Source organism: Aedes albopictus, chromosome 1, assembly GCF_035046485.1.
Source record: "Aedes albopictus strain Foshan chromosome 1, AalbF5, whole genome shotgun sequence".
Classification (NCBI taxonomy): domain Eukaryota; kingdom Metazoa; phylum Arthropoda; class Insecta; order Diptera; family Culicidae; genus Aedes; species Aedes albopictus.
Window position 1 is genome coordinate 203,059,636 of NC_085136.1, and position 23,801 is coordinate 203,083,436.

A 23,801-nucleotide genomic window follows, 5' to 3' on the forward strand; every position below is an offset into this window, starting at 1 on the left:
TGAGTTTTTTTTTCAGAATCATCTAAAAGATTTATGAAAGACTGAAAACAAACCATCAGCCGTTAAAAAATATTGCAATGCAAAATCGAAATCAACTGTAGCCACAAAATACCTAGTTGTTTGTTCAGATGTAGTTTTGAAAAACATAATATGTTTTTTTTAGCATATTATGCTAGAAGAAAACTGTTTTTGATTCCGAGAAAGTATGGGGGGAACAAGTCTCCCCAGGGATCAAGTCTCCTCAGTCTCCCCTACCGTTCGAAACTTGATATGTTATTCTTCATTGTATCGATACCTGTTCATGCGCGTTTGCAATTGAAATGAAGGATAACAAAGCGTCAAATTAAAGATTTGCAACGACAGAAGTTAAAGTTCTCATTGAGGTGCCAACTATATGTATGGGTAGGGTGAATGGACTAAAGCAATACTCTAAACCAGTGTTTAATGTACTGGTTTTGGTTGCGAACTAGCTATTAGCGAAATTATCCCTCAATAATGATTGACGGTTGAAATAAAAGCGTAATAATTCCAAATTACCTGAGGCTTAGACCTTTGGTTTGGGGCTACTTTACTCCCCTGAAGAAGGCCAAAAGCAAGCGTCGAAACGTCGGATGATATAGAATTATTCCGATTTTATTTCTAGCTGGCCAAAGCCAACCATGTGGAATCTGCAATTTCGGCCGCAAGTGGTTGTTTAAGCAATACAGGTTGCATTCCCATGAAATAATCTTGTGGGCCGCAGACCACATGTTGGCACTCTCTGTTTTCGAGAGAGTCCCCATAACCTGCGCTGGCTGACTGTTGCTATTCGAGTGCGTTAAAGTGGATCCAGTCTCCAAGCGTGACCCATCGCGAACGGACAAACGACGATTTGAGTGCGCCCAGTTGAGCTAGTGAGCAAACGGTACTCGGTGATTAAGTTCTTCTAGTTGTGCCTTGGTCGATCTTTGTTGTGTCTAGTTTGGAAGTTTTTTTTTTGTTTGGTTGTTATCAAAAACCACCAACAAAATTTAACAACCTCAGCACTTCGAGGCTACAACCAAAACATATCGAGGTTGACGTGCCAAATATGTGCCAGTAGTACTACTTACATAGTTCTCCTCAGTCTCCCCTACCGTTCGAAACTTGATATGTTATTCTTCATTGTATCGATACCTGTTCATGCGCGTTTGCAATTGAAATGAAGGATAACAAAGCGTCAAATTAAAGATTTGCAACGACAGAAGTTAAAGTTCTCATTGAGGTGCCAACTATATGTATGGGTAGGGTGAATGGACTAAAGCAATACTCTAAACCAGTGTTTAATGTACTGGTTTTGGTTGCGAACTAGCTATTAGCGAAATTATCCCTCAATAATGATTGACGGTTGAAATAAAAGCGTAATAATTCCAAATTACCTGAGGCTTAGACCTTTGGTTTGGGGCTACTTTACTCCCCTGAAGAAGGCCAAAAGCAAGCGTCGAAACGTCGGATGATATAGAATTATTCCGATTTTATTTCTAGCTGGCCAAAGCCAACCATGTGGAATCTGCAATTTCGGCCGCAAGTGGTTGTTTAAGCAATACAGGTTGCATTCCCATGAAATAATCTTGTGGGCCGCAGACCACATGTTGGCACTCTCTGTTTTCGAGAGAGTCCCCATAACCTGCGCTGGCTGACTGTTGCTATTCGAGTGCGTTAAAGTGGATCCAGTCTCCAAGCGTGACCCATCGCGAACGGACAAACGACGATTTGAGTGCGCCCAGTTGAGCTAGTGAGCAAACGGTACTCGGTGATTAAGTTCTTCTAGTTGTGCCTTGGTCGATCTTTGTTGTGTCTAGTTTGGAAGTTTTTTTTTTGTTTGGTTGTTATCAAAAACCACCAACAAAATTTAACAACCTCAGCACTTCGAGGCTACAACCAAAACATATCGAGGTTGACGTGCCAAATATGTGCCAGTAGTACTACTTACATAGTTGTAGCAGTAGAAACACAGCGAGAGAGTTATTATTGCTTCTTTCTCTTTGATTTACGGGTTCCTTCCTGAAATCGAAATCTTTTGATTGAGTGGAGCTACGCAAGACGCTATACGTACAGTTCAACACGGTTGTGGTCAACAAGTCACGCGTTGTCAGTCATACGGAAGGTGACGGACGGCGTAGTCTGCAAAACAAACAGCAAAAGTGAATTCAAGAAGCGAACTCAATCGCTTTCCCTTGCTGGCGGGCCTAACCTTTTCTCCATTTCACTCACGGTGCTGCGCGGTGTCCATAGTGTACCCAAGTCTAGTGTGCTAATATAGAAAGAGGAAAAAAGATTAGTGTGGAAAATACCAAGTTTCAATTGTTGGCACGCGTTGTTGCATTTCGTTTCCAAGTGGTTGTGGTGTGGTGGTAAATACGAAGACGCAAACCGAAGGGAACGCATCGTCGAAAAGTTTGATTTTCATCCAAACGGCTGTAAACAATGATGGCCCCAGTTGGAGGAAATACCGGCGACCCTAGGGATGGTTCCATAGCGGTCATTTCTACCGGCGCTGTTGGTGTGGACGGAGCTCATCAACCGGCAGCTGTTCCGGTCGAGGTGGACAAGCGCCGCATCAATCGAATGTTTAGCTGGACTGCCGATTCGCCCGTTGTCACGTAAGTTCTACTTCCCCATTGGTGTAGTCTCATACTGGGAATGGTGAATGAACCAAATTGTGCATCGAGTCATTTGGATTTCACTTTTTAGTTATTGCTGAATTGTGGTGACAATAGAGACGAGATTAAGACGTTTATTCAATCACCGTTTTGTTGTTTGGTAATTTATTTTACTGTTTTTAACCCCTGGTAAAACTTTCACTTATTTGTCTACAACTCATTAAAAGTTCGACAAGCTTGTAGCGTAATGTTTTTTTTTTCATAATAGAATTACATATGACCATATTATGGCGTGAGAGTGCTACTATCGGATTTTTTGTGCTACTCTATTTTGACATGATTTTGTGTAACTACTTCTTCTTTCTTCTTGATGTAACGTCCCAGATGGGACGGCTTTCCAGCATAGAACACTAAGCACTAGTACTGTTGTTTTTTTACTTATTCCACAGACAAACAGACGTAACACTCTTATAATTCCCATCGCACTTCGATTTAACGATCTTTTTCAAAATTTGATAGTTGGCCAACTACCCACCTGTGGCGCTCACATCGTTTTTGTTCGAGTTTGACGTTTGCTCATTACCACCACCTAGTTGATGGTCGGCCAAACTAAGTCATTTTAGTATTGGGCGAATATGTTTCCGTGACTATGATTTGAATCGAAAAATGTTCGAAGTGTTACGTCTGTTTGTCTGTGCTTATTCGTTTATTTTGAAGGCTCGGGAGCCACATGGGAATAACTGAGCTGAAATCATTGTTTTTACATTAATTTTACATTTTACAATTTATTATTGCCTTAATACTATGTTAGTTTGGGAAGCCGAAGTACTCGCGGTTGTTTCGAGGTTAAGGATTAAAGAAAAAAAATGGGAAGGAGGTATTTATGGGTTTAAAACCAAAGTATTCGCTAGCTAATACTAAAAACATTGATGGGACAAATTGTCGAGATCTTCAACAGAACAAAAAAAAAGGACTTTATTGGTAGACAACGACAAGAAGAGGACAAACGGAAGGGGGATGACGACAGACAGGGGCGAATAACAAAACCAAATGGCGGACAACGAAAACAAGGGACGTTCTACATCAAACTCTGACATCAACACGTTTCAAAAATTGATAAATGAGATTCATGTATTCCAAATCAAGGTCTGCCAACACTTCTCTAACGTGTTTCTGGTGTTTTCCTCGGACCCGGAGAATTTCATGCAGCTCAGACCTATACTACTGTTATTATCGGAGAGTTTCAGCTACCAAAAGTACCAGACAGATCAGGAATCGTACCTAGTAAATAAACTATCATAGGCTCCAAATTCATAGTTAATACTTGTTAGGTAAAACCGACTTCAGAAATCCTAATGTTTTTGAAATCAGTTTATTCACTGTATTTAATTCAAACATTACAGTGAGATAGTACCTATTGTACATATTCAATTGCTAACTTGGGTAACTTTGATAGTTTTCTGCATATGCTCTCGTTATGTTTCCGTGTAACAGTATTTTCTCTAGCTTAATACCCTTAAAATAAGTACTCAGATGTCAGTTATGAACAAGGTTATGAACTGCAATATAAAGAAGAACGTTTGGGTTCTTGAAACAACCATCGGTAGTTCGGCACATTGTCAGTCATAAGAACATATTCGTAAATGCATTGGGCTGATTTGGTCAATATTAGATCTGTTATTAAAAAGTTTCAGAAAAAGATTCCAGAAAGTTACTTAGACTTTTCATATTTACTAGGACCATTTTTATACATTTTTTTAACAAAGTCGGATACCTGCGTTACCTTAAAAAAATGTCAAAAATCGTTATTTGCAGATGTTACGGTTATCTCAACCAAGTGGCGGAGTTTGCGTGTCATTTGAAGTAGAATGCAAAAACGTTAAAATATTTCAACTTCTTCTTATTTGTAAACAAGAAAGATTTCTCCAAATATTTCCAACACTCAGTTTATAATATTTCCAACCTTAAGTAGACATGTAGATACATTTTCAGACCTGTCATGCGGTGTATGCGGTCCCAGTAATACCAGAAAGAAGCAACTTCATAGGATACTGAATAAAATTTTGAAAATGATTTAGGTGTTGCCTCCCTTGTATAGTTGACTATTTTCGACTGTTGAATTTTTACTCTAGGAGGACGGTTTTCCAGTCTTGACAAAAATAATACTGCTATTTTATCTTGTCCGACTTGGGACCTTCTTCTGGGACTCTAAATGATTATTTATTAAATCAATTAGACAAAATTACAAAATTATAAGCTTTTCAGTTTTTACCAAATTTCTCTTTTTTTCCTTGTGTCCCCGGTCATACGACATTTGTCGAACTAAAAAGTATTCAAATATCACTACAATGTATCGTAAAATGGGGTGTTAAGGGACGGTAATTTTTTTCGTCCCCATTGTTTCATGGGTTCTACTTCTTAAGACTTTCAGGAAAAGCAGTCCGATCATTGCCTTGCTGCCTGCTACGCATATAGATTACAAAATTTCACGACTGTTTGGAGAAATTGAAGATACCTATTTATAAGCGAATTTTTAGAAAATATGAAAATGGGGTGTTACGGAACTTAGGGATCACGATCGATCAAATCTGACTATATATGTCAATGGTTGCTCCTCCATGATTGATCTGAGCTGGTACCAATTGCACTGAGATCCAAATGAATAAGGGCTGGGACACTCCACTTATTCTCAAAGTGCAATTTAAGCAGCTCATACATTTTGGATCAATAACGGCGCCGGCCACGTCCTTATAGTTAGTTGGGAAGGGAAAGGAATGTTAGAGTGTGCTGGTTCTTGCTACTAAAGACCGAGATCACCTCTGCATCCCCACATCCAGCACGGACTGGGGTATTTGTTAGACGGAAAGGATGGGAGTCACCGTTGGGTCGGTGATGCGATCCATGGATAGGGGGTTATTTATAGTGTTCGTAAGGTGATAGATTTGTGTGGTGAATACGGTGAAAAAGGTCAAGCGGCACAGCACGCTTTGGTTGCATAACTTGAAGGCGTTATATACACTGTGCTGTGAGTGGAAATTGGAAGGGAGGAAAACGACTTTTTTCCAATTCGTTTCTGGTTCTAGCGATTGGGATGAAAGGGAAGGGCCAGGGATTGAACCCATGACCTTCTGCATACGAATCAGAAGCGGTAGCCACTAGACCACCAAGCCCGTCAAAAAATGGGGTGTTAAGGAACTTAAGGGGATAAATGTAAAAGTTCTTATATTTCGAAGAAAGGTAAAAATTGATTAATTGGTAACAGCGACTGTAATATTTCTTCAATATCGCCGAAAGAGATTATCATAGTCCTGAAGGTGCAGGCATAGTTTCATTGTCATCTACCTTTATATATGAGTTTTTTTTTGTTAATGCCTCCAAATCTGAAAAAATACGGTTCATTGTACCCGAGTGGCTTCAATTTTCAACAAACACATTATTCATAGTTACTATTTATAGAGTAACCAAATTGAACAGTTCAGACTGACCAACAGGTTGTAAACTAAGGATGTGTATTGACTGTTTTTTGTTCACTTAAAATTCAATTTATATTGAAATGTTTTATATGCATGCATCATTAGATGGCCCAGGGTGTAAACTGTGTATTCAATGCTGATATTTCTACTCTGGAGCATCTCTGATAGGACGTATTTTAGATGTTGAGATATTTAATAGCCATGCGTTTTCTTCATAAATACTTGCTTTTGCAAGAGTTACTGACAGTCTAGTTTACATAATATATGGAACAAGTGAGAATATTCCATATTTTCAAAAAGCTATCACATTTTTTCGTTTACACTTTTACTTATTTGTCACAGGGTTTTGTCTAGTGGTAAAAACGGTGATTTCAATTTTTTTTGAAATCACCGTTTTTACCACTATAGACAAAATCCTGTGACAAATAAGTAGAAGTTTAAACGAAAAAATTTGTACAATTAAGCAAAACCATGACCACACGACAAGCAGAACAGCAAAATCTTTAAGACGAAGACGAGAAACCATTTTTCCCTTGAAAAAGGCCACACCCAATGGCCGGAACGTCGGGTAAAATAAACATATAACTGATAATTAAGTGTATGACTGAGATAGCCGAACATAAAAGTTACAATAAAAAAAATATGAGAAATTTCATCCTCTATAACACCCCACCAGTTTATGGCTCTACGTCCCCAATGGAACTTGGCCTGCCTCGCTTCAACTTAGTGTTCTTTGAGAACTTCCACAGTTATTAATGGAAGGGCTTCCTTCGCCTGTCATTGCATGAATTTGTGTATTGTGAGGCAAGCACAACGAGACACTATGCCAAGGGAGTCGAGAAAATTTTCCCGACCGGAACGGGGATCGAACCCGCCGTCTCCGGATTGGCGAGCCATAGCCTTAACCCAGTCCCATGCTCAGAAATGGCGTCAAGGGAGGGGTTTTTCCTATTTTCGACAAAAGGCGGAGGGGCGCCTAGTGTATGGAGCATCGGTAATAGGGGAGGTTTAACCCTCTTATACCCAAATTTTTGATTTAGATCTAAATATCATTTTTCGTCATCTAAAATCGATTTAAACATGTTTTGGAAAATGATCCTTTTTAATTCTCGATTTCGTGAATTTCAGTTTTTGATTTTTCTAATTTTTATTTTTGAACATCCCCCCACTTTTATATTTTATTTTTCCTGGAAGCCAATTTGGGGAACGGATTTTTTTAGATGAAAACATTTTGAAGTTTTATGATTATTGTTGAAATATTATTATTTTAAATGTTTTTCGCAGAAAATGTTATTTTCCGTGTAATTTTAAGAAAAATTATTTTAGAGTGTATTCGATTCTCTTAAACTATTAAACAAGGATAAAATGATTTGGGAAAAATTTAAAATATGTTAATTGTAGCGATTCAATACAAAATAAACAATGACTTTCAAAAGGTGACTAAAACATAAATTTTTCAATGATTTAAAAAAAATGTAAATACGCTTTAAAATACACCAAAAACTATTTTGAGATATACAGAACAGTCCTAAATATCAGCCAAAAATATAACAAAATTAATTTTCCATGGAACAAAAATTACAAAAATGCTCAAGGCGGGATTGGGTATTAGAGGGTTAATCTCAAAGGGCTTTAACCCTTTGAAGCCGGAATTTTTACAAGCGTTATTATATAGTTTTTTCTACATATTTCTTTTGTTGTGGTACACAATAGCAAAGAAAGGGTAGAATATGATGCAGAATATTTTTTCTGGACATCCTAGGTCATTCAAACTGTTCTGGAGTTTAGATCCTATAGTCTACGGGTGTAGCGGTAACGTCGTTCATTATACAAAGCTACGCTGTTATCTATCATGTCCAGTAAGTCTTCTGCAAGTTCAATGGACAGTAACAGAACAATCGGGATATCGTATTTCATCCAAATTGTTCATGAGTTTAAATTCTAAAGTCTACGGGTGTAACGGTAACTTCTTTCATTATACAAAGCTACGATTTGTAATCTATCATGTCCAGTTAGTCTTCTGATAGTTCAATAGACAGTATCAGAACAATCGGGATATCCTTGGTCCCCCAAATTGTTCTTGAGTTTAGAATCTAAAGTCTACGCGTGTAACTGTAACTTCTTTCATTATACTAAGATACATTTTGTAATCTATCATGTCCAGTAAGTCTTCTGGAAGTTCAAAAGACAGTATCAGATCAGTCGGAATACCCTAGGTCATCCGGATTACCGAAGTTCAGCACAGTTTTACCGAAGTTCGGTTGATTTTTATCGAACGTTTGGTAAACATTACCGATGATTCAGCAGAGTTTACCGAACTTCTGTAATATGTTGGTGATCATTCAGTAATTTGAACTTTTATCGAAATTAGAACAGCTGAATACGGTACTATTTTAAATGTGTATCATGTCCAGTAAATCTTCTGAATATTCATGTTGATGTCCATATCAGATTGGCTGGAGTTCATGGTGTTAAAAATCTAGCATCTACAGCAATTGAAGTTTCTGTTTTGCTATTTTGAGATACACCATAAAAGATTAGATGATCTAAATTATCACAAATCTATCATGAAGTTACCCTTGAGAGTTAGGATGTACATGGATCCTGTTTGGTTGTGTAACGTTACTATCTAAAACGAAATCTCCTAATGTTACAGTGGTTGTTTTTATCAATTATATTCTAAAACAGTGAGGATGCTCAATAATATCCCAAAAATAATACCAACGCTTATTGTTCGTCGAACTACAGTGGATGTGATGTAACACTACCTAATTGGTACTGGTACTGGTAAAAGCTATTATCACAAGTGTAGACCTGAAGCTATGGTCTCCGAAGTAGTTTGGTTGATCTGGAATATTTCAAAACTACCTTGGAATGACTCATAAAATGCCAGGGTGATTACAGTTGGATGTGTACAGTTAATTGTTTACAGTTGAGTGTTACAGTTCATTGTGAGAAATAACTACTGTTACTGTCAAGAGCTAAACTTCTGGGTAGTGTGGACGACCTTTAATGCCCCAAAGGTTTATAATAATATACAGTAGACTTCAGGTTGATAAATATACAGTACACTTCAGATTGATCCAGTAACAGCGATTGATTATGCAACGTTACTCAGTATATGGCTGCTGTTATAAGTGTAGACCTGAAGTTATGAAATCCAAGATAGTTTGGCTGACCTGGAATATTCTTATAATATTTCCAAAAGACGTTTGAGATTTCAAGAGCTTCACAGATCCCAGCAGCTAATGCAATGCTATTATTTATTGTAAAAAAAAAAAACATAACATTATTCTTGTAAGTTTGAAGGACTTCACTATAGGACAGTTTGGACGACCCTGAATGTCCCAAAGGTTATTAACAACAACTAAACTTGTGATTGGTACAATTCCAACGATTAAATATGCAACGTTATTCAGTATAGCAGATATTACTGCTGTTACGAGTATAGACCTGAAGTTCTGAACTTCAAGGTAGTTTGGCTGACCTATAGTATCTCCAAATGACATTTGAGATTTCAAGAGCATGACAGATCCCAGCAGATTATGCAATGCTATTATTTATGGCGAAAACACATACAATTATTCTTGTAGATTTGGAGGACTTTGTTATAGGACACTTTGGACGACACTGAATGTCCCAAAGGTTAATAGTAATTTCTAGTAGACTTCAGGTTGATCCAGTAGCCGCAATTGATTATGCAATGTTACTCAGTATAGAAGACATGGCTCGTAACAGCAGTAAAGACCTGAAGTTTCAAACTCCAAGGTGGTTTGGCTGACCAGGAATATCCCTATAATATCTCTAAATGACATTTGAAATTTCAAACGCTTCACGGATCCCAGCAGATTATGCAATGTTATTATGTATGGCGAACACACATCAAGGTATTCTTGTAGTTTTGAAGGACTTCATTATAGGACAGTTTGGATGACCCTGAATGCCCCAAAGGTTTATAATAATATCAAGTAGACTTCAGATTGGTCCAGTAAGTTCATTATTCTTGTAGATTTGAAAGATTTTACTACAGGAGTGTATGGAACACCTAGAATACCCCAGAATATAAATCATCTTTTGATATTCTTGACGAAGGTTAAATGAATTCATATGAACGTAACCCATATCCAAATTCAACTTTTAAAGCAATTAGTTCGTTTCTCCAAACTTTATGCTGTTCGGGATGTTCTATGTTGTCATTGAGGACTCAATTTGCAACAACTTTTCCGAAGACAGTATTCTGTGTTAGTGAATGTGTGAATTTATACAGCTCCCTCCGGCTCGAAAGGGTTACGGCGGTTTGAAAGTTTTAGGGGGCTTCTGTAGAGTTTAAGGGAAGTCTACGGAATTATGAGTGGATTTGCTGAGGGGATTGAAAGCGTTTCAATGCGTTTCAGTGAGTTTCAGGGGGTTTCAGAGGACTTCAGCGGAGTTTGGCGAAAATTGACGGTGTTGTAGGTTTCAAAGCGATTTGAAAGGTTTCAAAAGGCTCAGTCAGCGTTAGGTATGAAGAAAGAACGTTCGCACTCTTAACCATCGAGAGGCATTCAGCTGATTGAATCAGAACGTGCTTATCGATTCAATTCGCAGTATTGAATACTCCTTCAACTAATTAGGGGATTAGGGGAATGCTACGAAGGTCTCAGTGGCGTTTCAGTGGTGTTTCAAGGCGTTTCAAAGCGTTTTCAAGGCGTTTTGAGATATTTTATGAAGAAGGTTCCGCCGATTTCACGGGCTTTGAGAGGGCATTCATGGAAGTTTCAGGTCTGTTTCAGTGGGATTTCTTGTCGTTTCTGGATGATTCAGGCGGTTTCAGTAGGCTTCAGTTACAGGAGAGTTTAAGTAAAGTTCCCAGGGGTCTGAAGAAGGTCTCAGATAAGTTTTAAAGCGTTTCAAACGGCTTCAGGCCTTTCCGTGGATTCACAGGGGTTTATATGAGAAACCTGGTGGTCTTATTGTTTTGTCCGACACTGTTGAAGCTGTTATTCAATAAACATGTAAAGTTTAGATGAATAAGCAAAAGTTATTGTTACAAGATCCTTCTTGTCTCGCGAAACAGCTGGGGATTAAGATAGATAACGTCTTGAAAAAAGTATTTACTTTAATCTTAAAATTTAGCTTTGAAAGTCATAGGACAATTCGATTTAAAATCAGAAAAAGAGGAAATAATCATTTTGGTACCCAGTCTGCTTACCCCCTAATTTATCATGTATTATTTCAGGCAACTGTATGCAGAACAAGCAGCCATATTTTTGGCAAAATACATTAAGTCACAGAGGCTCCAGTGGAAACTTTAAATAACGAAGAATAAATAAACACCTTATAAACCCAACAACGTCTATTGAAACACCATCCTCTACAAGATAGATTGGAGTTCTTTTTTTGCGTCTGGTGACCTATTCCTATTACACATGTCACTTCCATTTATTGACCGGTACCTCACCAGCACGTGTTGCTCGCAGGCTTGATTCTCATCCGCCGCCGCGCGTTAGACGGGGTAAATACCTACCTATTCGTTTTTGTTTTGTTTTGCTGCGAGCAGGAACCCCGTCAACCAATCAAGCTGGATGCGAATCACGAAGCTTCAATCATTACGATCAATTTTTTCAACCGGCTGCTGAGTGATGAGTAACCTACTCATGTGCAGGTCATCTTGCTTGGAAAATATGATTATTGTCATCATCATTAACAGTGATGACCGAGTGTATCAATCATGTAAGTCATAATGCTCCAAAGCCAGCGGAGATGGCTACCACTCATGATAATGGGGTTCGAGTGCAATATGGAGATCAAAAGCCAACAAATAGATTATATCGAGTTCAAGTTAAAGTCACTGCATTACATCAGGTTGTCAATAGAAGAGGCAGCTCATTCTAAAATGGTTGTATACTGCTTACTAACGTTTCATCCACCTTGATGATGATCTATTCAAATTTGAAACGTTAGTGGTTTTACCATAAAATCGAATCGATTTCTCAGTCTTTCAGATCCGAACGATTTTGACAGATTTCTAATACAACCAGTGCAAACTGGGCTTCACTTTTACCACATCATCAGCAGATAGAGTTCACCGTTGCCATCTGTAAAACCAGTTTAACCGGCCTTCCTAATTCGGGTGTCATATAGTTTCGCACGGAAAATTCAATATTCATTCCAAGCGACGAACCCATATCTGCGCATACGCAGACAGACAAGCAGACGCAGGGGTTAGCGTCTTCTCGATTCTGACGATGACGACATATTTCTGAATACACAATGACCACGTTGTTAAAATTCCTATCGTATTAGATGCCGACGCTGAAGACGATTAGGCCCAAAATGTGAGCCACGTTTCAAAGGTCGTTAGCATTTACAGGTGACAATTGTTGATAGACAAACAAACTTTGTTTGGATTTGAAGTTAACGAGGACATGAAATGCGGACAACTTTGTATTAAACTAAATCTATTTCTCAATTGTCCTTGAAATGAGTAAATATATTTTCTTGAACAAACCTTTGGAGACATCAGTTTCGTGTGCATATTGTTTCCATTGTCATTTTGGCAAACACACGAGTTCTCCATGTGCAGTCGATTAAAAATCAAACTTTAATCTACCGCCTTGGATTGGCCAGAAGCGGAGCTTCGACAAGCGTGCTATTTCCTTATTTCACAACTCATCGCTAGGAAGCAGAGAAACCCGTCCCATCTGCTGAATATTTAAATAGACTTATAGAGTGTATTTAAATCCATTTCGACGACTGTGGCAAATTTAATCAAAAATTAACCTTTGAGCATGTTGGCAAACTGCATTGGATTCGTTTATCAGAAATAGAATATTTCATACCGCTGCGCAGTACCATAAACCATTCGAATATCAACAGCGGTGAAGTTGTTCAGATGCGGTCAATGTCAGCATGAATATATCAATGGACCATTCGAAAACCAGCCATCTCAATGCCGCTTGAATTCATTAGAGAAAACAACAAAAGTCAACTTTATTAACAGGTTTGTGAGAATGCATTTGGGGATGGCGGGCTGATTTTGAAACGATTGAAGCTATTTTGATGATCCACGAGCTTAGGTTTGAAGGCGGGATAAACATAGATTCATCCAATATCAGACTGAAAGAATTATTACAAAGAAAACTATTGGTCAAATCTTATGAGTTCTGCAGTTTAGGCCTAAACATTGTGGAAATGTTTATTGCTGGGATTTCCACTTCTAATAAAAGGTTGATCGGATTCCAAGCTTTTGATTTGTAATATTTTATTAAGTTTTCCTCTGTAGTATCATATGTAAATGATGTTTTTTTTTACAGTTTAATCTGTTGTTTTTTTCTTTTCAAGATACTTGGACCCAGTTCTAACCATTTGCCTCAGAACTTACCTTTGCTTATCACAATAATAATTCAACATTTCAAGACTTAAAAAATGTTTTTATATTTAAGGAAAATTTCAGCAATTTGTGCAGAATAAAGAATTATTCCTTATTTTCAACATAATCAAACGAAATAAAATTAATTATGATAAAACGAATAAACAGAAAAATATCGCAAGACACAAGATGGAACCTGAGGTGACGAGCCGACCTACCTCTGCGTCATCGTATATAGCAGCACTCGATAATGGAAATAACTTCCGACAATCTTGTACGAATACTCGAGTAAGGCAACGACGCAATTGCCAAGAATCAGAAGCTCATTGGCAATAGCCGCCCAACTCTTACGCTGGAGAACTATTTCTGTAGTTTTAGTAACCGACAAGATAACATCTGCGGTTGAACGCCCCTTCCAGATGCTAAATTAGTTATTGGAAAGATCATCCACACCCTCGTTGTACTTCAACAGTCTGTTGAAGATAATCTTCTCGTGCACCTTCCCCGCCTTTTCGAGCAAGCATTGAGGTCTAGATGCCGACGGGTCACCCGTCGCATATGGCAATTGGACCAGACTCTGCCGCTTCCAAACCTCTGGGAAGACTCCCTAGTCCAGACAGATCTGCAAAGCAGATCTGAACATCTCGGCAGCTCTGCAAGGACTACTTTTATGGCCAAGTTTGGAACTCCGTTCAGATCTGGGGCTTACCTATCCTAAGCGGTTTAGCAATTCCCGCAAGCTCCTCATCGGTGACCCTCCCGCTCCCTTCATCGGCAGTTCCAGTTTTCAGCGGTCCTACGAAAGCATGACAGTGACTCGGACCATGACGCGAGAAGAATCCCTCGATGCTCTTCTCCAGCACCTCTGGAGATTGCTCAGTGGGAGCCATTACTCCTGGTGTCTTGGTCATCACGACCCTTTAGGCATCACCCCACAGTTTTTAATGGGCACTTTGACATGAGGGCCACTTTGGCTGCCGTCGCTACCCGGCATTCATATCTCTCCCCATCGTTACGTGCTCGCCGCACCCGTCATTGAGCCCGAAGACAGGCTGTTGTATCTCGCATCGAGCGTGGCGCAAACCTCGGCTGTTCCACCGCATCCAAGCAGTGTGCAAATGTGCCATTCATTCGCACTGCCTATTGTACGTCTCCAATCCATCGATCGCATCGTCCAACCAATTCCAATCAAATGGACAGCAGCATCGATCGACTGTGCCTATCATCAACCAACGATCATGCATCCGATCGCCAGCTCACACTGGCTCACGCAGGCAGAGAAATTGAAAACGAAAATTAAATTCGTTTTGAGGCGCCGGGATGTTGCATCTCGCACCAAGAGCGAACGGCGCAAACGTTGGCTGTTCAGCCACATCCAAGCAGCGATCCATTCAACCGCGCTGCGCATTGTTTGATCCAACTCGTCGTCAGCCCGACGACATGGTAGGCACCGTGATTGCAGCAGTCAGCGCACTGCGGTGCGCGCGATAATAGATTTTAAACTGAGTTGTTTGTCGTCACCTGGATCCCCTTCTTCCACCACACAACCCTAGACGAAACGTTGTGTTGGATTGGAGGGGGGGGGGGGGCTCCAGGCGGCGACGAAGAACAACTAATTCCAAACTATTGGATTTTATTGCCATCGATCCAGGCAGCACGCCTGATCGATGGGGAAACGAGTAAACTTATAGCTAATACAGAAATGCTGTCGCCTTTTATAGGCGACACAATACGGTGAAACAAAACAACTTCAATAAAATCTATTATCGCGCGCACCGCAGTGCGCTGACTGCTGCAATCACGGTGCCTACCATGTCGTCGGGCTGACGACGAGTTGGATCAAACAATGCGCAGCGCGGTTGAATGGATCGCTGCTTGGATGTGGCTGAACAGCCAACGTTTGCGCCGTTCGCTCTTGGTGCGAGATGCAACACAGGCACAGCGCAGATTCGCAATAGCTTGAGTCCACCAGTACGCCGATGGTCTCGCATTTCTATTCCAGAGCACCGCTACGGCGGAGTGCCTCCCTAATTACCTCAAGGGCCTTAACCTTGTTGTTGTAGCCGATACTGTAGCAAACTGCCAAGTGGTCGCTATGAGTGTAGCCATTATCTACCGTCCAGTTCGAACTACTACGAAAAGCAACGTCAATGATCGACCCCGCTCCGTTCCGACTGAATGTACTTTTAGTATCGACATTAACAAGATCGGCATCGAACATGAGCAGTGCCTTTGGCAGGATCTGACCACGCTGATTCGTCAAGCGGCTTCTCCATTTTACGGCCCAGGCATTAATACCACCAGCCTTCACTGCTCAATCGACTACCGTGAAGGCGCAAAGCAACTACAGAAGAAGACCCCGTTGACTAAGATGTACTGCCCGTGTAGTTGCCGGCTTAGAATAGCACTACGGATTCCCTGTTTCGGGGGTGAAAGTCCACCAAACAGGGAACCCCAATCCAAGGTGTCAGGCGACCCGTGCTGAGGGATGAATGGTTGAGGGAGTTTAAAACATGCTCGATCTTTAACGGAGCCCGTAACGTGGGTAGATCACCTTTTTGGGTTGCGTTACGGAGTAAGATCTACCAAACTGAACCCTGATGACATCCAACTTGTTAAGCTAGGGTAATGCGTTTTGGTAATAAGGATTCATAGTACAAAACCCTTGTTACTAGTGACAGTTTCTTAAATTGGATTTTTTTTTGCCTTTTGCCTGGACGGAGTATTTTCCCATGGACCATATCGCTTTCATTTTGAAATCATCCGTGACCCAGTTGCCATTACCGGTGGATATAGATCCGCTATGATGACGATATCTGGTACCTCACTCAGCTACTACCTGATCCAGCAGTTGCTGGACTGTGTCACAGTGGTTCAGGTATAGCTACGTTACTTGTACTGTGACTTGTCAGCTGTGGCTCATCTGAAGAGCGGACGCTTTGTATAACCTGTCGGTTACATCCAGGAATTTTTATTACTTGTATTAGCCAAATGTTGGTGGAAATTTCTTGTTTTGTCCGTGTGAGTAACACCGATCTGTAAGATCAGCTAAAAAGTAGTGCCGCGTAGTGTTGCTATACCCATCCTCTTTTCCGATTGCGGGAATTGAGACAACGGCCTATTTACGTTCACGACCTCTTGACGTATTATAAAATACGGTTTCACACGGATCGTCTTGATAGTAAAAATTGCATCTGAGTCTAAAAGCCAGGGACATCCTGTCGTTCGACTCTGGACGAATCCCTCGGGCATCCGGCCCTATATTCCAAGGAGGAGCCTCTCTCGGCACTGTCACTCCGGTCTCGTTCTGGATTGTGTCGATATCGCCTTTGAGAGAAGACGCCTTCAAGCCCCAACGCTCAGCTAAGCCGCTGGAGAGATCCGATGTGCTTCCGGATCCACGGACACCATTACTTAGCAGCCCCGTTACGAAATCCGGCTGCACGGTAGGGCTATCGCGATCATTCGTAACCATGTGGGCCAACGCTGTGAATCGATTCCCACTCATACACGCAACATAAGAATGTAAACAACACCAACACACGCCACAGAATAGGGCAATAAAGTGTTTTAAGAACATGGACATTCATGTGTTTTCCATACTCTTTCTCGCGTCCCCTTGATGACCTAGTAGTAAGCCGAATCTGAGACCTAGTTCGATGAGTTTCTTGTTGGTGCTAGCTTGCACGGATTCGTATTGGCAGCTAGTTACACATGGTCCTCACGTCGCTATCTTCTCGGAACAAATCAAGCACTTTGGAGGATTCGTGCAGCTTTGTGCCTTATGGACTTCACCTCCACATAGCATACAAAGCTTGATCCTGTCAGGGCATCTTAGTCTCACGACTTGTCTCCTGGTTTAAGACATCTGAAGCCAACCTTCGGTGGCTCGTGTATGTTCAATGGACATACCAACAGGGTACCTCGTACTGTTGCCGCAGTGCAGTGCGGTGACGAGCTCTTTCGCGTCAGTGATCTTGATAAGGGGCCGTTCATAAACCACGTAGACTTTATGGGGGGAGGTGGCGGGGATCTTGCCAAAGTCTACGCTCCATACATATTTCAAAATTTTTGTTTGAAGAAAAGTCTACGAGGGGGGAGGGGGGTCTGAGATGGCCAAATTTTGGTCTACGTGGCTTATGAACAACCCCAAGAACAGCCCCTAAGGATCATTTCGGCTGTAAATATAAGTAAGTTTAACCCTCGAGCAGTCGCGTCTTTGGTCGTCCTCAGCGACACCACGCTCATGCTGTGTTTCACAAATGTGTTTTTTTCATGGTGCGTGTACTTAGTACACGACGCGACCGCTCCCGGGTTAATACTACGTACGTCTGCTAAAAGATCTCTGCGATCTTGTTCCTCTGGTGGGCGTCCTCCCCCTGACCCGTCCTAATCTGTGGTGGCTGAGAACCTACCTCGCAACCCCCTGACCCTTCGATTCGGGACGGGCCGGCCTGTTCAAGCCCATTCTTCCCAGCTTATTATTTTTTAGACTTTCAGGGTTAATAACCTTCCAGCCTTGTGAGTCCCACCTGGTAGCTCGTCATCTTACGGCTGCCTCACACGCTTCTGCCATTGCTTGTCGTAAGCAATTGCGTCCGGTGTATTTTTTCGAGGATTTGCTGTATGCAAACATCTGAACCTATTGCACTAGTTTACAAAATAAAACGAAAGTCGTGAACTTCTGTCAACGACCAAAATTTTTGAAGCATAATTTAGCGCTAATTTCAAAACCGTGCTTCAAAAAATTTAAAGTAGAATAGTTTTTGAGTTTTAGCTCAATATCGAGTTTTACAACTTTTTAAAATATGGAATTTAATAAAATTCAAATATCTTCCGTTCTCTTCAACCAATTTTAAATCTTTTTCCATAAAATAAAAGCTGAATATAATACCATTCGATCATTTGAATGCAGGTTTTGCGTCAGATTGATGAAATTCAAGATATTGGCGAGTTTTGGGGACGATCTCCCTAAATTTTAGCAAATTTTCCAAAAATATATGAAGAAATATATTTTTTTCAATAAGAAAAATACAATTTAAAAATTCTTTCTCAGCCTTGCTTTGACATATCATAAGTAGGCGAGTTACAGTAAAAAATTCAGCTCAATCGGAGCATTGATTACGGAGAATGAGATGTGTGAAGTGAGCGACGTTGCTTAAAAATAGAACAAAAATCGATTTCAAATCATCAACCTTGCATGGAAAGTCGAAAAAAATTCCGCTCTACTGTATTTTTTTTCCTTCGCGTTTTCGAACTCAGGGCATGACTCTACACCAAAAACGATCATCATCTTACCGAGTTCAAAAATGCTGTAAACTAGTGTTGTCGAACGATGATAAATTCCTTTAAGCTCATTAGAGATGGGTGATGTAGTGATGGTGACCTGGGGTAGCACTATCAGGCGACATTCAAAATGGTAAGCGTTCAGAAGTACTTGTACATGTGACCTTTTCTGCTGATTAGGAAGAAAGAACGCTGTAGATACATAAATGTATAGATACATAATCTATGCCCAACCCAACAAACATTTTGGCTGTACAAGAGTACAGCAAGCTAATCTTACTGTTATTCAGCTAGTTCTGTCTCTTGGGAAGGAAGTAACGGAAATTTACATTATGAAATGTTACAACAGGAAATCTAATGCAGGGTCTTTCAGCACCGGCAAACAGACGTAACACCTAGAACAAGTTTCGTGAAAATCCATTGTCCAGTTCAGACTATCATCACTTGGCGGAAATGTTTAATGAAACACTACGTTGTGTAACAACGTCAATAGAAGGCGCTAATCTGAAACGCCAAACACAAACAAAAACGATGTGCGCGCCTCTGCTTCACTACCACATCTTTGATGATTTGTTTGTTTATTTATTTAATCTTTACCGCCTGAGGCACTATGATGATTTAAAATGATCGTTAAGGACAAACGTCTTGAAATCCCGCTTCAACAGTGCACCAGAACTTCAGATGCACAAATCTCTAGAAGAAGCTTCAAACAACAGTGCATTTTATTATTCTATTCTTGCTCACTTGTAATAAGCTTAAAAAAAAAGAAGATCAGAAGCAGAGATTTGTGCGCTCAAAATCATGAGTAGGTGCCAAAGTCGGCCATTGTGGCGACCATTTTGGAATTCTAACAAGTCTATCCTTAAAAGCGTAGTCGATGGACTATATTTTTAACATTTTTGGATGAAAAATATGCACTGCGTAGTAACGCAGACAGACGTTCAAGTTTGACTCAGCAGCTTGTGTAAAAACATGGCCGCCACAAATTGCCAAGTGGCAATCAGCGAACAGATGGCGTTAGCGACGTTCATATTCAATCGCTGCCTCACATGTGCGTTGCGACCAACAACTGTAAGCCGGATGGCGGAAAAAGACCGCAAGTGTTGAACGCTAATAATGTTTCCACATAATTTGTGCAGAGTAAATGACTTTTATTTAATGTCTAAAATCTTTAGCACATATTAGCGCAGGACTCTTGTTAACTATTTTACACATTATTACTTTTATTTTACATAGATTTGCTTGAATAAAACTGTATTTGGATGAACTTCACTCGCATTGGAAAATCTTTGTGAAATGTGACGCAAATGTAGGAAAGATTTTGACAGTGTTTGTTTTGATTTTATTTCTCTGTGGGTGGTGAATTGGGTGGTAAGTAAGCGGCTGGAAGCACGTGGTTTCTCAAACTGTCAACTGCACTGTGGCAATCAGTTGCTTAGGTGTCGCTAGTGAAAATTTACATAGAAAATTTGAATAAATTTGTTCGAGCTTGAACGTCTGTCTGCGGTAGTAAGTAACGAAAATTGATTCCACTTTAAACATTATTTTCACAAAATTTGCATCATAAAGCTGCACACGTAGAATTATTATTTTTTATTTAATTCAAAGTTTAAATTTCCCGGGGCTCTCGTTTGTAAAAAGGTCAACATTCCCGTTCAACGCATAATTGTCCCATGTTACATGGGATTTCCATATAACATGGGACAAATGGGCGTAGAACGGCAGAACAGTTTTCGTAAGGAAAATTTCGTATTATTGCATTTTTTTTAAACAATCCACCATGAGAAATCGGGGATTCACCGTAAATTGAAATAAATGACGGCTGATGAATACACAACACACTTCGGACAAATACGAACCACACTGATTATATTGAATATTTCCCATCTTTAAACCACAATGTGTAAGTGTCTAAAAATCACCACATTCTTTTTCCTGGTAAAGCAAAATTCATGTTAATTTAGCATGATGTCAACAATCTGGGAGAATGAAAATGATTCTGTTATCTATTATTACCTTCGAAGTAATTTTAATTGCTAGACTCAGAGATCAAATTATTTTAAATATTCATCACCCTCTGTAATAGGCGCCGATATACTAACGAGCAAAGTGCGCATTAGTTTTTCAACACATGTAACTAACTAGACCTCCAACACGTGTACAGTAGAACGTCCGATTACATTGTTGACTAATCAGTCCGTTTATTGAGAGATTTGAATCTGAACATGAGCTACTTTCAGCAATAAGAATTCACCGATGTCAGCTATCCCAATCCGTTAGACGTTTACAGCAAATTTCATCAACTCCACCTACCCAATGGAAAAGTATGTCTGCGCAGTTTTACATTCTATCGGCGAAAATGTGAGGTGCCTCTCTCACTGCGCGGCCGGTCGATCGGAGCATCCAGATCGAGATGTTTGCCCTCAAAGTGCAGCTAGTCACGCAATTTAATCAAATATATGGTAAAGCATGTCTGGTTTTCCCGGTTTGCAATCTACACACATACACAAGCCTTGCTGCAACTCAGCGGGTCCTGCACTGCAACCGGTGCATTTCATTTTACGTAATGAAGCGGTTGGTGCTAGTGTTCGTTTCTAATAGCGCTAACCCTTGTCCGATTGCACTCCGCGATATGATTGCAATCAAAGTGAATGAGCAGTGCAAGATTTGTTTACATCTAGCTGGCTGTTCCCAGTATGTGTACTGGAATTCCTCGAGACGGGAGCGACGTACGGATAATATTTATTGCAGAATATTGTTGGATGATTCTAACACCGTTATAATCCGATCTTAATCAGACACGTAAGCCCTTGTCGTGCGATGGAATAATTATGAATTCGATTCTCAAAGATTCAAAATTTGCATTTACAGCAAGACTCTACAGTAAAGGTGTTGAGAACCAGAGCGTTCATGATTAACAAAATTTTTAATCATGATTAATCATTGATGATTAAAATTCTAATTTCGGTGATTATTGATTATGATTAATGATTAATTTGATTTTTAGGATGATTAAAGATTATGATTAATGATTAAAATTGGTTTTATCTGTGATTATTGATTATGATTATTGATTAAAAACGGCCCAGTGATTAAAAATCATGATTAATCATGATTAATCAATCACAAAAATTGGAAATGATTAAAAGGTATTTGCTGTTTAAAATATTTTTGAAGTTTCAAAAGTTAAAAATACTTTGTCTGGGAGATTTTTGAAAAAAGAATCAGACTTAGAGCAGCATTTGAACCAATTCAAGTTGAATCATATATTTTATATGATGAATCATTTTTGGTGATGAATGATTAATGATTGATTAATTCTTTTTTCTTATGATTATGATTACTGATTAATGATTAAATTGCGAAATCAGTGTGATTAAGATTAATGATTAATGATTAAATAAGAAATTTAAGTGATTATGATTAATGATTTTTGATTAATCTTAATCATTAATCATTAATCATGATTAAATTTATGATTAATCATTAACGCTCTGTTGAGAACTCATGGGAACGTTATTAGGATCCACCTATCAATCCAAGTGGGGATGATCACTAAGCACAAGTAGTTTGTCAATGAATATTTCTGCAGTACAGTTAGAAAGAACAGGTATTGAAAAGAGGAAGGCAAAATTTCTGATTGACAAATAAGTCCCTAAGGAGTCAATAATTATTTCAGTAACAAAAGTTAAAAGAACAGCCCAAAAAGTTAAGACGAAAAAAGTGCTAAACAAAAAATCAAACTAAATCGCCATTAAATAAATACTACATTAACAAAACATGAAAGAAACAGCCTGTAAACAAAAGAAGGAAAAATTTCCTATAGACATGTTAGCGGATGAAATGCATATGATTTCTATAACAGCACTACAATGTTTCTCTCAATGAGCGGCAACAAAGACTTCTCAAAAAAATTTGTCTAATAAGCGAGACATACCAGCTGGTAAATTGGTCTGCTAAAATTTTTGTTCGTTCGATCTTTTGTCTCATTCGACCTTTTGTCTCATTCGGTCTTTTGTCCCATTAGACCTTTTGTTTATTCGACCTTTTGTCCCATTCGACCTTTTGTCCCATTCGACCTTTTGTCCCTTCGACCTTTTGTCCCTTCGACCTTTTGTCCCTTCGACCTTTTGTCCCTTCGACCTTTTGTCCTTCGACCTTTTATCCTTTGACCATTTGTCCTTCGACCTTCTGTCCCAAATCCCGCTCGAAGAACTCTTCGTCCTCTGCCACCACTAGTGCTATGGGCGTCATGTCCTGTAGCATGCATACCGCGTCCTTAGAGACCGTGTGGTATGCGCTGACCACAGGCAAATCAGCCTGTAGGTACTCTCGAGGCGCTTCATGTTTCGATTGATCACTAGCGCATTCGACCATGCTGCGGCGCCATACCGTAATATGAAGATCGCTACTGTTGCTTACTCGACACTATAACCGAGTTATTTGGCATTATCTTTGACAATATCAGCTCCCTTAAGCGCAGTTTCGAGTTCGAAAGGAATCGCTCAAGAAACTTCTTGAGTGATTCCTGGCAGAAACTTTCTTCGGTGACTGCCATTTGAACTGTCATTTCTTCGCTACTGCGTACTGCGATCGAAGAAAACCCGGTTTCTTGAGCGATTCAGCCAAGGAATTTCCCATGCATCAAGATAGGCTGAGAAATTCCTTCTGAACTGCAAACAGTGCTTTACAGATGATTTTGTGGGGGGCGTCCCTATAGAGCTGGATGTCAAAAACGCAGTAGGCAGGCAGTACGACGTTTGCCGGGAGAGCTAGTACTACATAAATTTCAATAAATATTATGCCTCTCAAGAAAAATCAGAATATGACGATTATCTGCCTCTGACTTCTGATATTAGCGCGACAGTCACTAATCATAACAGCGTCACCAGATTTAAAAGTATATAATTCCACTATATGGGGTTTGACAGCAAGAACACTCATTCCACTGAGCTACTCTTGCCGTTCGTCACAAATACATCCAAAAACATCTGTCACTTCGCGAAACCCACGTGCTTTTGTTTTTGGCGGGAACACTTTTTCTTTTGTTTTGCCTTGCGACTGTCATGC

At 39.8% G+C, this 23,801-nt stretch overlaps 1 protein-coding gene across 3 annotated transcripts in view; it reads left to right on the forward strand.

Annotated features, from left to right (window-relative positions):
• The first annotated feature begins 1,427 nt into the window (after positions 1–1,427).
• Positions 1,428–23,801, forward strand: part of LOC109432219 (ABC transporter G family member 23) — a 270,435-nt gene continuing 248,061 nt past the window's right edge. Inside the window, exons 1-2 of one of the 3 annotated variants that reach the window (XM_029866973.2) lie at positions 1,481–1,764; positions 2,254–2,621. In XM_029866973.2, the coding sequence (XP_029722833.1) occupies positions 2,446–2,621 (176 nt within the window). In that variant the 5' untranslated portion in view covers positions 1,481–1,764; positions 2,254–2,445. Of the gene's footprint in view, positions 2,622–23,801 lie in introns of all 3 variants that reach the window. The other 2 variants (XM_029866972.2, XM_029866971.2) reach the window with 2 other exon arrangements.